Source organism: Lepidochelys kempii, chromosome 1, assembly GCF_965140285.1.
Source record: "Lepidochelys kempii isolate rLepKem1 chromosome 1, rLepKem1.hap1, whole genome shotgun sequence".
Lineage (NCBI taxonomy): Eukaryota > Metazoa > Chordata > Testudines > Cheloniidae > Lepidochelys > Lepidochelys kempii.
Window position 1 is genome coordinate 264,740,360 of NC_136380.1, and position 15,752 is coordinate 264,756,111.

Sequence of the window (15,752 nt, forward strand, 5' to 3'; positions counted from 1 at the left end):
AGAAGCTGAGGCTGCACCAATGGATGGATTATCCTGCTTTGATTGGTAATTAGTACTACCACTGTGTCTGCTCTAGCTACAGACAGAAACGGCTATATTAATACACCAGGGGTATCTGATTGAACTTTGACAGTGTTTAACATTCAGTTCCCATTTACTGTGTTAATACAGAGGTAATATTTTAGATATGTTTACAGGTGTGCCTGTTACTTGAGATCCTCTTTGTCTGTACTCAATGGAGAAAGCTGAGTGTCTACTGGCAAATTCTACAACTTTCCCTGTTCTGGAAAAAATAATCTGCTCTTCAAGCTACAAGTAAGCCTGAAGTGAAACTGACAGAAACGAACAATATTTATAATTATTTTATTAGTTATGTTGTTTGTGTGTCAATAGTAGTAAATATTGAAATGTTATAGCATTTAAAATTTCTTCATCTTGAAAAACAATATCCATCAGAAGGCAGAAGAGGATAAGAAATGGGAAAGGGTGATGGATTTCTTCACAATTTCTGAAAATCTCTTCTGATCAGTTTTACCCATGATTTCTAAAGATCTGCAGACTTAAAGTAAAATTGCATTGTATTGATTTTGTGTGTGATGTGAGTGTATATAGCATCAATTTCTAGGTATTGTTCCCAATGTTTATATAAAAAATTCCGAAGTTCACCATTTCTCAACATAAAACAGTTACTTCTGGCTATAAATTAGAGGAATGAGTTCCTTATTTTGGAATAGGAAAGGAGTCTAGTTTTCTGAGTGATAATTTCTGCCCTTATTCAAATCAACACTCACACTATTGCATGTACTGCAAAAGGAATATTACTTTATATTACCAAATGAATAAATGTAATACTTTAGTAAACAAATATAGACAAGCTAGGTAGCGACCAGCACTCTAAGATGACTCCAGTTCTATCTTTGAATTAAATAAATGTGTCTTTCATGTGCCCACTTTGGAAAATGACAGCAAAGTTAGGGACAAGGCAGGAAAAAGATGATAGATCAGGAAATCTGATTGGTTAGATTTTGCTGGATACTGCAAATCCTACAAAATAAGACAAACATTTTAAAACAAACAAACAAAGAGCCACAGATGGAAATCATTTTTATTGGAATACCTTCCAGAAATGAAAATACCACAATGGAATATGGAAAACAAAATAAAATTCACTTTGAAAGGGGCTTTTATTTTCAGCAACTCTCAGAAGCGACTGGTATTGTCCAAAAATGTGGCATTTCATTGTCTTTATAATTAAGCAGGACTTAATAACATGACTCAGCATACAAAAATGAAGAATTATTATAGAAATGATTTTTAAAAATCAAGTCTTGGGGACTCTTAATAGAGTGGATGGGAGAGTGGATAAAATGAGAAGATGCAATAACCCACTTCTTTCCCTCTACATCAAGCATCAGCATCATACAGACAGCTGCAAGTAGTAGAGGCAAAGGGAGGATGAAAAAGACTAACTTTCCCTTTTCCAATCTTCATTCAGGCCATCTCCCAGGGACTACACACAGACTTCCTCCACTCACATTGTCATCTCTTTGTACACATTGTAGTATGTAGCTACTAAGTAATCTGAAGATGTTTTCATGGCAAAGGTGGTAAGGGACTTGAGGAAGGTGGTGCTAAATGCCACTGGAACAGAAGGAGCTTTGCAGTATTTTCTAGGATATTATGAAGCAGGCTATTCATTGCCTGGCATGCCCTGGGGGCATGAAGCATATTTCTGGACTGCTCTATGAGGAGACTTTTGGGTACTGTAAGGAAGGGAAGGGGAACTACCTTACATAAGTTGGTAAGGGCCTAAGTATATTTAATGACTCATATATTGGCTAATATATAAGCAAATGCATATGTCATATAAATGTTGGCCTAGTTTAGTTTGGTTAATAAGACCTTTGGATAAACCTTTTGGGAAGGAGCACAAACAAAACCTTCTTGACTTACTAAATATCCTTTTATTCAGTTTTTCAAATGTCCCTAACTTGGGTACAGGACAAAGAAAACACCTGCCAAACATGACCAGGGGGAAAAAAAAAAGGAAACTTAATGTGTTAAATGAGATTAATAGCTTTGTTATTGCTAGTCAGTAGAAAAACATGATATATAATCTGTTGTGTACTGTGGAATTTTATAGATTATCATAAATATTATTATAATACAACAAATCAGGGGGAGTGATAGATAAAAAGGTGTCGTTTTGGATATATAAAGAGTGTGCTGAGACTTAAGTCTTTGCCTTTGTTTCTGTACAGCATTTTGTATGTGTGTAGATGTAGCAAATGCATTTCGGCTACTCACCCCCAATTGATCACTGGGTTGTGACATTCTGTACATCTGCTGAAATAAACCTGTTCGTTGGTTCTGAACTTGGAATTAACTGTTGTCATCTGCTACAGCAAGTAGTGGCTGTCTGATTTGCTAGGTTCATAAGATAACTTGTGGGCCTGGTTGTTGATCCTGAAACATCCTTACAGGTGCTAAAGGTTTTCTTGGAGAATGTGATACGTTATGCTGTTACTTACACTGAACATGCCGAGTGGAAGACTGTGACTGCCATAGATGTGGTCTATGCTCCCAGATGCTTTCTACTGAATCGGCAAATAAAGGTTGTTTTCTTTCCCCTAGGAATGACCCAAATTTTAACTCAAAAGGTCTTCCAAGAGCAACCTATGCTTTCATTATAAGAACTTGTCGAGGACTCGAACCCCAGACAGCACGGTTTGTTGTCTGACCGGAGACAGACAGGCAGCACCAGCAAGGTCCGAACTCAAAGCTCTTTATTGAAGAGTGCACAGAACAATAGAGAAGAGCCCGTCTCCAAAGAGAACCAGCAGCCTCTAAGTAAAACTAATAGGTTTTTATAGACAGTTCCGTCACGTCACAGATTTATTCATAAAGCAGCCCACCCCTCCCCTATGTTAGTTAAAATCCTCTTTCTCTATTATGCATGCACTTCTACCCCCTTATTGTAGATAACTTTTAGCAAATCGTAATGCTTCACTCACTTTATTGGTATGGGTGTCAACCAGGAGACGAGGAGTTAAGAACAAACATAACAGAAAAACAAGGAGTGGAAAACAGCTCCTCCGTATCTCAACAAGACAGTTCCCAGAATATCTGATACAAGAATGCAGGCCTCCCCTTTTTTCTTACTCCCTGAAGCTTAAACAAGTATTCTTTTATTCTATTTATCTTGTTCAGGGGCTTTCCCAGCAACCTTTATTGGCCTGACTTTGGTTCGGTTGGCATAACTGCTTCATATTTAATTTTTCTCGCCTGACTTTGGTTCGGTTGGCATAACTGCTTCATATTTAATTTTTCTCACCTAACAAATTGTTACAGGTTTTTGTTCTACATGCTAAATTATAAATATGTATTGTCCTACCAAAGAAAACTACACATACTACTTAATCATGTTATTTTAATAGGCAGTAAATTAATATGTTGACGGGTAAGAAATGTTGTATGAAAACAAAAAGAAAAGGAGGACTTGTGGCACCTTAGAGACTAACAAATTTATCTGAGCATAAGCTTTCTTGAGCTACAGCTCACTTCATCTGATGCATTCAGTGTTTTTTTTTCCACTGAATGCATACGATGAAGTGAGCTGTAGCTCATGAAAGCTTATGCTCAGATAAATTTGTTAGTCTCTAAGGTGTCACAAGTACTCCTTTTTTTTTTTTTTGCGAATACAGACTAACACGGCTGCTACTCTGAAACCTGTATGAAAACGGCTGTGTTTATATTCTCTAGCTCTATGGCACATATTGGGGTGGGGATACTTGAAGAACAAGTCATTAATTATAAGAAGGCTCAGGAGAGCAAAAGCTTGATTACTGTTTAGTTATTGACTTTATTTCATTTGCTACATATTCAAGTAATATATTTAAAGAAAAGTATTAACACCCTTTAACGAGGATTGGGGGGTTCTAAAGACTCTTCTTAATTGGAGGTGGCCTTTGGAGCAGCCTGTTTAGCCATTTCCTCCGGCAGCAGTCTCATAAGGGGCAGAATCTCCCGGGGAAGGAGAGCAGAGCTCTTTCCGGTCTGTGCTAGAAAGCTTGCTTTATGGCTGTTCCTGGAACGCACATCAGCTCCGGTCTCCAAGGGGTGAAGACGAGGATAGCAAATGAGGGAACAGGGAAGGGAGCAACTGGGAGATTTACTGATCAAAGTAGCTTTTCTATTTGTCTATTGAGAACGAGATTTACCCATTGGTTAGTTTGAAAATCCCGCGCTGTTAAAGGATTGGTTAATAACCTTCCTCTGCATTTCCCCTGAAAATACTTAGAACTACATAGACTTCTACAGGTGGGGTTTTGAATGCTCATTGAGTATAAAAGTTCTTCTGCTGTGTTTTCTATTGAATTTTGAAACACCATCGTATAACAAAGGGGTGGAGTAGTCAAAGCATTTTCTATTTTACTTTTAAACAGATTGATCACTTGGAAACCTTTATTCTCAACCTGGCTAAAAGTGACTGTAAACAAGCCGCCAATTTTTGAGGTGGGGTATGTGAATGATAAACAGGAGGCTTGAATAATTACTGAAGGGTAGTTGTGCCACCCTCGAAATAACCGCAAATTAAAACACAAAATACGAGGATCGAGAGACGTTTCATCCCATTCTGTGGGTTAACTATTATCCCCGCCCCTTAGCTCTGGGGATTGATGTGCGTAATGGGTGTTCAGATGTAAGAGAAAGAGAGGGGGAAAGACATTGTTTAATGAACTGGTCGTTTTGAAAGCAAAATAGCGAGACACGGAGCCTCTGATATAATAAAAGAAATAAATATGCACCGAGGTGGCAGAAAAGGGAAGGCGGTTTTGTAGACTGAGTAGCGGGGGGGGGGGGGGGGCAGCAGACGAACGCAGCACTGGGGTGGTTCCAGGAGCCTGAATTTCAGGGAAGCGGCCAGCTTGTGGCGACCGCTTTCGATCTGTGCTTCCAGAGCTCGGCCGTTATGGCCCTATAGGAGGCGAAGCCTACTTGATGGGGCTCTTTGAAGATACTAACTTTAACCTCAAAAAGAAAAGGAGGCCTTGTGGCACCTTAGAGACTAACAAATTCATTTGAGCATACGCTTTCGTGAGCTACAGCTCACTTCATCGGATGCATCATGCTCAAATAAATTTGTTAATCTCTAAGATACCACAAGTCCTCCTTTTCTTTTTGCGGACACAGCAACACGATTGCTACTCTGAAACCCAACTTTAACCTGTGTGCTGTTCACACCAAGAGAGTCACCATCCTGCTCATGGGCATCCAGTTACGCCGGCGTATCCGTGGTGAGAGGTTTACAGGCTGCTCAGCTCAGCCATCTTCTGCAACTTCCAAACGACCCAAAGGCTCTTTTAAAAGCCACTACATTCACGCTGAAAGGAGCTGTAACACCCCCATAAATAAATATAAAAATTAACAAATGTTCAAAGTTATGTTTTTCTATTAACATTCCCAAATAGCAAGATTATTCAGGTAAGGGGGGGTGGCGGGAGGGGAGAAGAGAAGGCATTTGAGTTTTAGCTACAGGAACTTAAAGAATGAGAGAAACAATGAGGCAACGAACTACCCTTCAGGCAGATAGGATTGATAAATTTTCAATAAGTAGATAAGGATGATATTAATGGAGCCAAAACTTTTTAGTCAAACCTCTAGGATTATTCTTCAGTTAAATAGAGAACAGAACAGTTTAATCTGATCAAATTTCAATTTTTATTTACCGGACAAACCGTTTAGCCATATTTTATATTTCTTAGGGAGGACAGGACTGGACACCTCACCGAACTATTAGCTGAGACGGGGCGAGGGACACTGACATTTTTCATTAAAATTTGAAACCCCAGTGGTAGTTTAAATTGACTTAATGCCACATTTACTAGAGCGAAATCAGTCCCCTACGATATAGGGAGCATATGCAATGAAAAAAAAAATACTTTCAAAAGTCGCCTGAGACTAAAGCACATTAATATTTTTAAAATAAGCTTTGTTGGAATTTGAAAAACACAAGCAACAGCAATTAGTGATATCAGAGCTCTTTGGATGAGAAAGTGGATGGCTCTTAAAAGAGCCTTTGGGTTAAAAGTGTAGGTAGTCTCACAACAAACCATTTACTTGGAGCTGGTGTACTTGGTGACGGCCTTGGTGCCCTCAGACACGGCGTGTTTGGCCAGTTCCCCCGGCAGAAGCAGGCGTACAGCGGTCTGGATCTCCCTGGAAGTGATGGTTGAACGCTTGTTGTAATGAGCCAGGCGAGACGCTTCCCCCGCAATGCGCTCGAAGATGTCGTTTACAAAAGAGTTCATGATCCCCATCGCCTTAGAGGAAATACCGGTGTCCGGGTGAACTTGCTTCAACACTTTGTACACGTAGATGGAATAACTCTCCTTCCTGGTCTTTCTGCGCTTCTTATCGCCCTTCTTCTGAGTCTTGGTCACAGCTTTTTTAGAGCCCTTCTTGGGAGCGGGAGCAGATTTTGTTGGCTCCGGCATTTTTGTTCTGTGTTCTCTCACACACTCTCTTTAAACAAAAAAAAATCTTCAATGGTGAAAGAAGGTGACCGTAGCTTTATTTATAGAGAATGAAAGCACATTGAAGTCTCACTTTCCTGATTTGTTATTGGTTCTGAGACAAAAGCCGCGTTCGAAATGTCCCATTAACCTTCTCATTGGTCAGAGTTACATCTCCATCGCCATTGGCTGTTCAGAAAATTAGTACCTTTCAGCCTATCACAATGTTTGAAAACTCCAAATAGAAAATATATAAGACAGCGCAAAAAGCATTTTTTCTGACTCTTGTTAATTAAAACATAGCAGATTTTGGATCGTGATTTACAATGTCAGGCCGAGGAAAACAAGGAGGCAAAGCGAGGGCTAAGGCAAAGTCTCGCTCCTCGCGGGCTGGGCTGCAGTTCCCGGTGGGTCGAGTGCACCGCTTACTCCGCAAAGGTAATTATGCTGAGCGGGTGGGGGCTGGAGCCCCGGTCTATATGGCCGCAGTGCTGGAGTATCTGACTGCTGAGATTCTCGAGTTAGCCGGCAACGCTGCTCGGGACAATAAGAAAACCAGAATCATTCCCCGACATCTGCAGCTTGCCATCCGTAACGACGAGGAGCTCAACAAACTGCTTGGGAAAGTGACGATAGCTCAAGGGGGTGTCCTGCCCAACATCCAGGCCGTACTACTGCCTAAGAAAACCGAGAGTCACAAGGCCAAGAGCAAGTGAAGCTGATCGGGAAGAAGCAAAAATCTGCAGTCCAAAACCAAACCAAAGGCTCTTTTCAGAGCCACGCACAAAATCAAAAAAGGGCTTGATTGTTACAGATAATCATAATTATTATTTTTCCTTCCTGTAAATAAATATTGAATTGGCGTTTCAGTGGCCGGAATATAGATTCTGCACGAGACTGTTTTCCTACAAACAAGTTAATGAATCTCTGCTCGTTTGAAATACATGTTCGTCAATTTTGTAGAACGTGCGAAAAGGCGGAAAGTAGAAATTTCTAATATGATAACATTACTAGATGTCGTTTCCAGAGACAATGCAACAATTGCAATAAAATAAAATGGGAAATACGGTACCCTTTTTAGGTTATTTTTTCTCAGGTCTCAGGAAAAAAAAGGTTTTCTAAATGGCCTGTGAATTTGACTTTGGCGGGAAGGCTGGGGAAGAAATTTGAACTAAAACCTTTATCAAGACTCCTCTTCAACTTTTAGAGCGTCTATGAAAGTAGAGGGATTTCCTCTGAAGAGGAATAACGTTCCGGGTTGTCTGACCAATCCTTGCAGAGGGCGGGCTTTTCAAATTTACCAACTGCTCCATTTCCTCCCACCAGCAAAACAGAAAAAGATTTTGTCTATATATAATCAAAATTCCTTCCACACTGAGTCCTCTAACTCGCCCCTATGAACAAAGGTGGTTATGCGAGGACAGGGCACATATATTCTGACTCTTCCCTTTGACAATGTATGGTGATGCCTGATTCCTCCAACTGCTTGAAAGCTGCACCGTCTAGGCAGTTTTTTAATATATCGCTCTGAAAAGAAAAGTAAAATAACCATAATGCGAAGGGAAGAAATTAAAACCAACAGAACTGCAATCCTTTTACTGGGGGTTACGGAGAATGGGGCTACTACAGTATATCTCTCATACATATTTTTGACTGGAGTCGCTTCTCTTTGACCCAGAGCACAGTTCATGTGTTAACATTATACAAACACACAATGAGGGGTAAAGGAAAGGGGTAAGGGAAGAAGGAATCTTCTGTCGTAGAAAGCAGCACGAGGTTACCGGTAAGTGAACCAGCTCTTTTTTGAAAGGGATGGGTGGCTCTTAAAAGAGCCGTTGGGTTTATCTAAAAAAAAAAAAAAAAAGGGGGGGGGGGGGAGTCTCTACTTCTTCTTGGGTGCTGCCTTCTTAGCCTTTGCTACTTTAGGTTTGGTGGGCTTGGGCTTGGCCACCTTGGGTTTCACCGCTTTGGCCTTAGCCGGGCTCTTATCTGCCTTCTTGGGCTTAGCTGCTTTAACCCTTTTCGGGCTCTTGGCTGTTTTTTTGGCCGCGGCAGCTGCTGGCTTCTTGACTTTTTTCGGGCTCTTTTTCACAGCTGCAGCCTTTTTGGGTTTCTTGAGGGCGCTGGCGGGTTTCCTGGCAGTTGGTTTCTTAGGCTTTGCCGCTGGCTTTTTCTTGAGTGGCTTTTCCTTGGTCTCACCCGGTTTCTTGCCGAGTTTAAAAGAGCCAGAGGCGCCCGTGCCTTTGGTCTGCACCAACGTACCTTTGCTTACCAGGCTCTTGAGTCCTACTTTGATGCGGTTGTTACTCTTCTCCACATCGTACCCCCCGGCGGCCAGAGCCTTCTTAAGAGCGGCCAAGGAGAGCCCTTTGCGCTCCTTGGAAGCGGACACCGCCTTGGTGATCAGCTCGGTCACGCTGGGACCCGAAGGCTTGCGGGCTTTAGAGCCTCCTGCCGCCTTCTTCGGTTTTGTAGCGGAAGCTTTTGCCTCAGGAGCAGAGACAGCAGGAGCTGCAACAGGCGCCGTTTCGGACATAGTGACTATTATTTGTTATACACCACAAAAAAAAACAAAACAAAAAAACACTTGGGCTGGACTAGTTCAGTTGCCTGGTATTTATATACAGGAGAAGCCCTGTGATTGGCGCGCTTAGGAGCCCGCCCAGCAAGGCAGATCGGAGTCTTCTTCCCGCTCGATTTGTGTTTTTTCACAGTAACGAAAAAAGAGTGTATTTTTTTTTGCCCAATATCTGCAGCACAATAACCCAATTTCTTATCTGAGTGAAGAGGAAACAGGGTATTTTTATTCAGAAGAATTTCAAGTTGAATAAAGTTGGGAAAAACTAGTTTTTCCTTATGAAATATAAGGTAGTAGTGGTTCATAAAACCACAGTTACAATTAAATCTTATTTTTAAGGTGTTTTCTATATAACAGGGTAGAAAGCCCTTGATTTGAATAAATTTCCTCTGTAAAATTATTTAAAAGTGAAGAAAGTAACACAAACTTATTTCAGGCTTTGAATATGGATTGAGATCTAGCTCCTTGAACTAAGTCTTTCACTTTCATTAAATCTGTTTAAAATATTCCTAATTCCACAACACCAATAACTAATTAGAGGCTTATAGAGATATGTTTATGCACTAGAAATACTTATGGGAATAATTTGTAAATTGCATCTTTCTAACTGTTCCAGTATAAAATAAACTATCATTCTTAGCTTGTCATTGGGAGCTGATTTACAAATGGACTTGGAGTGTGCTGAAGGTTTTCTCTGGGGTTATAGTCCACAATAGTATCATCTATGCTGAGCATGCTAAACAGAAGGATGGTTTTCATGTGGTCTATGCTGAGAAAGGCCAGGGCCACACTCTCTACAGAAATGGAGCTGTCCATCCCTCCACCTCATTAAAAACAAACCAGAGCTTCCACACTTTGATAATAAGAGCTGACATTTTAGTAGCTTCTTCTTTAACTCCTGTGGGGTAGGGGGGAATGCTAAACTACTAAATACATAACTTTCAGTAAAACTACATTTAATATTCCTTCCTTTATTTTAAGCAAGAAATTATCCTCCTTGGGCCTATTAGAAATAGGTTGTGTCAAAGCAGGGTTTTTGTTGTCTTTTTTTTTTCCAGCTCCATATCACATATGTGGGAAAAGGGTGGATCCTTGAAGAGTTGAAACTCATATGGTACATTCATGTGGTGGATTTAAAATATTAAAGGTTTATGGAGAAGAAGATTGTTCTAAATACTTTCTGCAGTAAATGATCCTATGACTAGGGATGGCTGTAGGGTCTTGCAAAACATTGTTTGACAAGCTGAGTGACATCACACTCATCAACTAGATTCCTGCTCCAACTAGAAAGCAACATTATTGAAATATTAAAAAGATTTTTTGGTTGTAATGTTTTAAGAAATAGATCTGAAAGATACAGCTTCCAAACAAGTGAAGAGTATGAATGTGGGAGCCAACCATTCTGTCTCTGTAAACCCTGCCCTATAGGAGAATAGCCACAATGTACTTGTATAATGGGATTGGATGTTTTTGGCCATTCTTTGCACATTGGCTTAGGTCTTCAAGGGTGCGAACTGAGTGAGGAAAAGGGGTCAGATTTTTTGTGATCTCTGTCTGGCTACTGGGAATGGGATGAAACCCATGGGTGAATATGAAAATTCTTCTACAAAGATTAGCCAGTAAAAATCCTCTGTATTTCTGCTTAAAAGAGAATATTAGAATGATATAAACCAGGGGTTCACAAACTGGGGGTTGGGACTCCTCAGGGGGGTCGCGAGTTGCCAGCCTCCACCACAAACCCTGCTTTACCTCTAGCATTTATAATGGTGTTAAATATATAAAAAAGTGTTTTTAATTTATAAGGGGGGACATAAGGACACTCAGAGGCTTGCTATGTGAAAGGCATCACCAGTACAAAAGTTTGACAATCTATAGCAGTTGGAGGATGACTTAAGTACACATTCAGAATGTTCTCTGTGACTTTCCGAAACAAAACAAAACTTCCTCATTCTTTTAAAGACCTCTATTCCCATAAACCTGAAGAAAAATAACATTTAAAAGAGAGCAATGATTGTGTGTAGTTTGGGGTGAGGTATATTAGAGATAGGCAGGTGGCTTGAACAGTTTTTATGTAATGATGTCTGATCTAATTGAAAAGTGAGCAAAGGTGTGATTTTGTGTTTGTTTTAAGAAGGAAGAAAGTTAAGAGAAGGAAAGAGATTTATGTCTACCAAGCTGTGTACTATTTTTTCTGCTCCTGAAGGCCATCTGCATGCAGATAAAAAGTTATCCTTTTACTACTTAAGTATTGCAAGGGATTACTATTTAAGACTGCCCCCCGGTCTGTAATCTGTTTGAGATTTAAGGCAGTGTGGAAGGACAGTAAAGAAATTCTTTATAAAAAAGGGGGTGCCCTTCAATAAAAGAGGGAAGAATTGTGGGGTAGCGCTTTCATCTTCTGAAAGTCTGCTAATTAGAACACAAACTAGAACAAACACAGAGAGATTCTCTACCCATTAAACATTTTGTGGTTTAACTCCCCTGTCTCCTGAGTTTGGTGCTTGTGACGATTGTTCAATTTTAAGAGAAGGAGGAAGCGGGAATGGTATACAGATTAACAAACTGTTCAATTTAAAAATAAATATATACATGAAAAGAGATAAAGAAACCCAGGATGCAGGGAAGGGAAGAATTCTGTATGGCTATGAGGTTTCAGCAAGAAAGGAAACCGCAGGAAAATGGGATGCTGGTGTGTTCCAAGAATCGTAAATTTCAGGGAAGGGTATAGTGGTGGCAAGACTGGATCTGGGAAACAGTAAGAATATAGGTTTCAGAGTAGCAGCCGTTTTAGTCTGTATTCACAAAAAGAAAAGAAGTACTTGTGGCACCTTAGAGATTAACAAATTTATTTGAGTATAAACTTCACTGAATGCATCCGATGAAGTGAGCTGTAGATCACGAAAGCTTATGCTAAAATAAATTTGTTAGTCTCTAAGGTGCTACAAGTCCTCCTTTTCTTTTTTAGTAAGAGTATACTGGCGGTGAGGAAGGATCGCATTTCTTTTCATAGCGAAGCGCGGGATTTACACATTTTCAAATTAGCCAATAGAGCTTGGCTTCTTCTCTTTAGCCAATCAGAGAGAAGATTTTTTTCTATAAATATCACCGGAGTACAGCAGTCTTTCATTTGAAGAGGAGAGCGCACGTTGTTTGAAATGGCCAGGACCAAGCAGACTGCCCGTAAATCCACAGGTGGTAAAGCTCCCCGTAAACAGTTAGCGACTAAAGCTGCTCGGAAGAGCGCGCCTGCAACTGGGGGAGTGAAGAAGCCTCATCGCTACCGACCCGGCACCGTGGCCCTGCGAGAGATCCGCCGCTACCAGAAATCCACTGAGCTGCTCATCCGCAAGCTGCCCTTCCAGCGCCTGGTGCGTGAAATCGCCCAGGACTTTAAAACTGATTTGCGCTTTCAGAGCTCGGCCGTTATGGCCCTGCAGGAGGCCAGCGAAGCCTACTTGGTGGGGCTTTTTGAGGACACCAACCTGTGTGCTATTCACGCCAAGAGAGTCACCATCATGCCCAAGGACATCCAGTTAGCCCGGCGTATCCGCGGTGAGCGGGCTTAAAGGCTGCACCACTGCATTTTGAATACTCCCAACATTCCAAGGCTCTTTTAAGAGCCACTACGTGTGCATTGAAAAGAGCTGTAACACGCCCATATCGTGTACTCTTCAATCACAAGAGTTCACTGTGTGCGGCTTACCTAAATTAATAATTCTGACCGTAAGAAACCATCAAGGATGGCTCTAATTTTTCAAAGCATATGCTTGAGATAGGACACAACTTCACATTAGGCTGCCTTAATTAAATCCTTAACTTTTTCTAGCCAAATTAATGGGTACTTTGGTGATGCTTTTGTCTTTTATCTGTGTTTATCAATGTTCCCTTTTCAAGATGTAATACAAACTTCTACAAATGTGAAATGTATTTCATTTAAAAAAGTATATTTTGTATAACCAAATAAATATTGCCGTATTTAGCATTTGGCTTTAAATAAATAAAGTAAAATCACTGGTATGTCTTTCAGATAATATTCATGCATTGTAAATAAGCAAATGAAGGCTGGTATTCAGAGTTTGAATGTCTGTGTATTTCACTTAGTGGATTGTCTAGGGGTGTTCCTCTTGAAATCAGAATATTGTACAGGAAAGGGCATGGGGGGAATGGTAAGGATGAGACTTACTCTCTGGGAGGAGACTTACCTGGGGAGCTGAGGAACACAAAAGTTAGACAGAGGCATTTATTTAAAGACACTAGTAATACAACAGTGTCTTTGTACACAATAAAATGTATGATGCAAATTACAAATGAACTGTGAAGAAGTTTAGGATAAAATCCAGAGGTAAAATCATCAGACTGTCTAATGAAGGGGTTAAAAACAGAATAAACATGGGGAAATAGTTTTACTTTGTGTAATGACACCTGATCACACTTGTTACAGTGTGTATGGTAACACCCATTGTTTCATGTTCTCTGTGTATATAAAATCTCCCCACTGTATTTTCCACTGAATGCATCCCATGAAGTGAGCTGTAGCTCAAATAAATTTGTTTGTCTCTAAGGTGCCACAAGTATTCCTTTTCTTGTGTCTCTAGTTGTATTATTATTATTATTAATAATAATTATTACTAGTATGTTATTGTATTATAGTTGTTTGATTATAATTAGTAAGCCCTGACCAATAAACCCATTTTTTATATATTTTACAACTTGTGCAGATTGAAAAAGAATTTCCATCAGAGGGCAACAGAGGATATGACAGGGGAAAAGGTGGCATATTTCTCAGTTTTTGTGAACCCCTTCTGATCGTTTCGATCCATGCTTTCAATGTGTGTTGTCAAAAATGTGTGTAGACAGTAGCAATTTCAAAGTATTTTCCTCAGTTTTTATGCAGAAACTCAAATCTTCCGAGCATAAAACAATTATTTATGCCTATGAAGAAGAGGCATGAGTCCTGGAAAGGGGAAAGGAGTCTGGTTTTCTGAGCGATTATTTCTGCAGTCATTCAAATGACGTAATACTTTTGAATGTACTGCAAAAAGAACAGCAACAATAAAAATACCTTCAAATGGGGAAGGTGGAGAAAGAAATACGGATGTAGCGTATGAGGGCATGACTCTACTTATCATATTCATCCAGTGTACTCTTTGGAAAATGGCCGACAGATGGTTTGTCAAAAAATCTGATTGGTCAGATTTTGCCGCAGATTACAAATCACTGAAAACCAAAGGAGTATTTTCCAAAGAAAATAGCCACAAATAGGAAGCACTGTTATCTGAATACCCTCCAGATAGAAAAACTACAATAATAGAAAATAAAAGAGAAAGTGCAGTTTGAAATAGACTCTTATGTCGAGCAATTCAGAGACCGATCGATATTGGCACAAATGTGGGATTCAGCGGAGGTAGGAATAGATAATGTGTCTCGGTATAAATATAATTGAAATATAATTCGAAAATTTGTGGAGGATAAATGGAGCAGTATACAGACAATGGTGAGTGCAGGAGGAAAGGAAAAAGAAAGAAAAGGGGGGGGGGTCAATAAACTGCCTCTCAATCGAACAGCATAAAGAGAGCGGTGAGCGGAAGAAGGAAGGAATGGACAATAAACTAGGCCTCGCCCCTTTTCCAGTACAAGTTTTCAGTCAGGTCGGCTACAGCAATATAAAGAGAGAAGAGGTTCTTAAGCGTGCATAGAGTGTTTTGATACTCGTAGCAATATGTCTGGTCGCGGCAAAGGCGGTAAAGGACTCGGAAAAGGAGGGGCTAAGCGCCATCGGAAGGTACTTCGTGATAACATTCAAGGTATTACTAAACCGGCTATTCGTCGTTTGGCTCGTCGTGGTGGTGTCAAGCGTATTTCTGGGTTGATCTATGAAGAGACCCGTGGTGTGCTCAAAGTTTTTCTCGAAAACGTGATCCGTGATGCTGTTACTTACACTGAGCATGCGAAGCGGAAGACTGTGACAGCCATGGACGTGGTTTACGCCTTAAAACGGCAGGGTCGTACTTTGTACGGATTCGGAGGTTAAGCCTTTCTTTTGACTTAAGTTAAAAATCAAATAGCAAGAAACACAAAGGCTCTTTTAAGAGCCACCCATATTTTCGCAATAAGAGTTGTATTGCTAAATAGTCTTATGAAAGTACAATGTATTATATTTCAGTTACATAGGGTTTTTGTATTGTCTTAGTGGTTTTGCTTGATAAAACGTGCATTGGAAATGAAATAGAAAATAATGGAAGTTCTTTTATTGTGGCGTTGGCGACTAAGCATTTGTATTAAGAGACCATTTAGCCAGACCAATCTTTGCTTCCTTTAGCACAAGTCTGATAGCCAGCTTTCTCGCTAATAAGCAGAACACTCTGGTTTCCTGGTAGAGGAAAACAATGAAAAATGATGAAAAAATGTAAAAAAAATCCCAGTCTATTGAAAACCTTTACTCTGTTTTCAGTTTAATTTAAAATCTTAGTTATGGAACTCTTTTAATATCTCCCCTTTCGCCCATCTGCATTAATTAGAGATTTCTGAATCTAAGTTGGTGAGTTCAGTTGGATAAAAGTATTTCTTACACAAAGTCATGTCACTGGGTCAAAGCCAGTCTCATTCATATCAAAATGCCCTATCCACTTAGCCTGAAACAATATATAATCTTCAGCTTG

General features: G+C 40.1%; 6 protein-coding genes across 6 annotated transcripts in view; 4 read left to right on the forward strand and 2 right to left on the reverse strand.

The window, feature by feature from the left end:
- LOC140904947 (histone H2B 8) overlaps nt 1-2,375 on the forward strand; it is a 43,260-nt gene extending 40,885 nt beyond the window's left edge. The window contains exon 2 of the mRNA XM_073327334.1: nt 198-2,375. The gene's annotated coding sequence lies outside the window, so the exon portion shown is untranslated. The remainder of the gene's footprint in view (nt 1-197) is intronic.
- Nucleotides 2,376-6,067: 3,692 nt separating this feature from the next.
- LOC140906519 (histone H2B 8-like) lies at nt 6,068-6,577 on the reverse strand. Its single transcript, XM_073330608.2, has one exon. The coding sequence runs from the start codon at nt 6,495-6,497 to the stop codon at nt 6,117-6,119; it is 381 nt and encodes a 126-aa protein (XP_073186709.1). The 5' UTR covers nt 6,498-6,577; the 3' UTR covers nt 6,068-6,116.
- A 114-nt stretch (nt 6,578-6,691) lies between these two features.
- LOC140906515 (histone H2A type 2-C) lies at nt 6,692-7,237 on the forward strand. Its single transcript, XM_073330597.1, has one exon. The coding sequence runs from the start codon at nt 6,842-6,844 to the stop codon at nt 7,229-7,231; it is 390 nt and encodes a 129-aa protein (XP_073186698.1). The 5' UTR covers nt 6,692-6,841; the 3' UTR covers nt 7,232-7,237.
- A 1,152-nt stretch (nt 7,238-8,389) lies between these two features.
- LOC140906527 (histone H1) lies at nt 8,390-9,103 on the reverse strand. Its single transcript, XM_073330618.2, has one exon. The coding sequence runs from the start codon at nt 9,049-9,051 to the stop codon at nt 8,398-8,400; it is 654 nt and encodes a 217-aa protein (XP_073186719.1). The 5' UTR covers nt 9,052-9,103; the 3' UTR covers nt 8,390-8,397.
- Nucleotides 9,104-12,114: 3,011 nt separating this feature from the next.
- LOC140904943 (histone H3) lies at nt 12,115-13,651 on the forward strand. Its single transcript, XM_073327330.2, has one exon. The coding sequence runs from the start codon at nt 12,249-12,251 to the stop codon at nt 12,657-12,659; it is 411 nt and encodes a 136-aa protein (XP_073183431.1). The 5' UTR covers nt 12,115-12,248; the 3' UTR covers nt 12,660-13,651.
- Nucleotides 13,652-14,752: 1,101 nt separating this feature from the next.
- LOC140906536 (histone H4) lies at nt 14,753-15,310 on the forward strand. The gene has a single exon (XM_073330629.2). The coding sequence runs from the start codon at nt 14,813-14,815 to the stop codon at nt 15,122-15,124; it is 312 nt and encodes a 103-aa protein (XP_073186730.1). The 5' UTR covers nt 14,753-14,812; the 3' UTR covers nt 15,125-15,310.
- Nucleotides 15,311-15,752: the final 442 nt, after the last annotated feature.

Coding starts and splice junctions, on each gene's coding strand:
- LOC140906536 (XM_073330629.2), top strand. CDS start 14,813: ATGTCTGGTCGCGGCAAAGGCGGTAAAGGACTCGGAAAAGGAGGGGCT.
- LOC140906519 (XM_073330608.2), bottom strand. CDS start 6,497: ATGCCGGAGCCAACAAAATCTGCTCCCGCTCCCAAGAAGGGCTCTAAA.
- LOC140904943 (XM_073327330.2), top strand. CDS start 12,249: ATGGCCAGGACCAAGCAGACTGCCCGTAAATCCACAGGTGGTAAAGCT.
- LOC140906515 (XM_073330597.1), top strand. CDS start 6,842: ATGTCAGGCCGAGGAAAACAAGGAGGCAAAGCGAGGGCTAAGGCAAAG.
- LOC140906527 (XM_073330618.2), bottom strand. CDS start 9,051: ATGTCCGAAACGGCGCCTGTTGCAGCTCCTGCTGTCTCTGCTCCTGAG.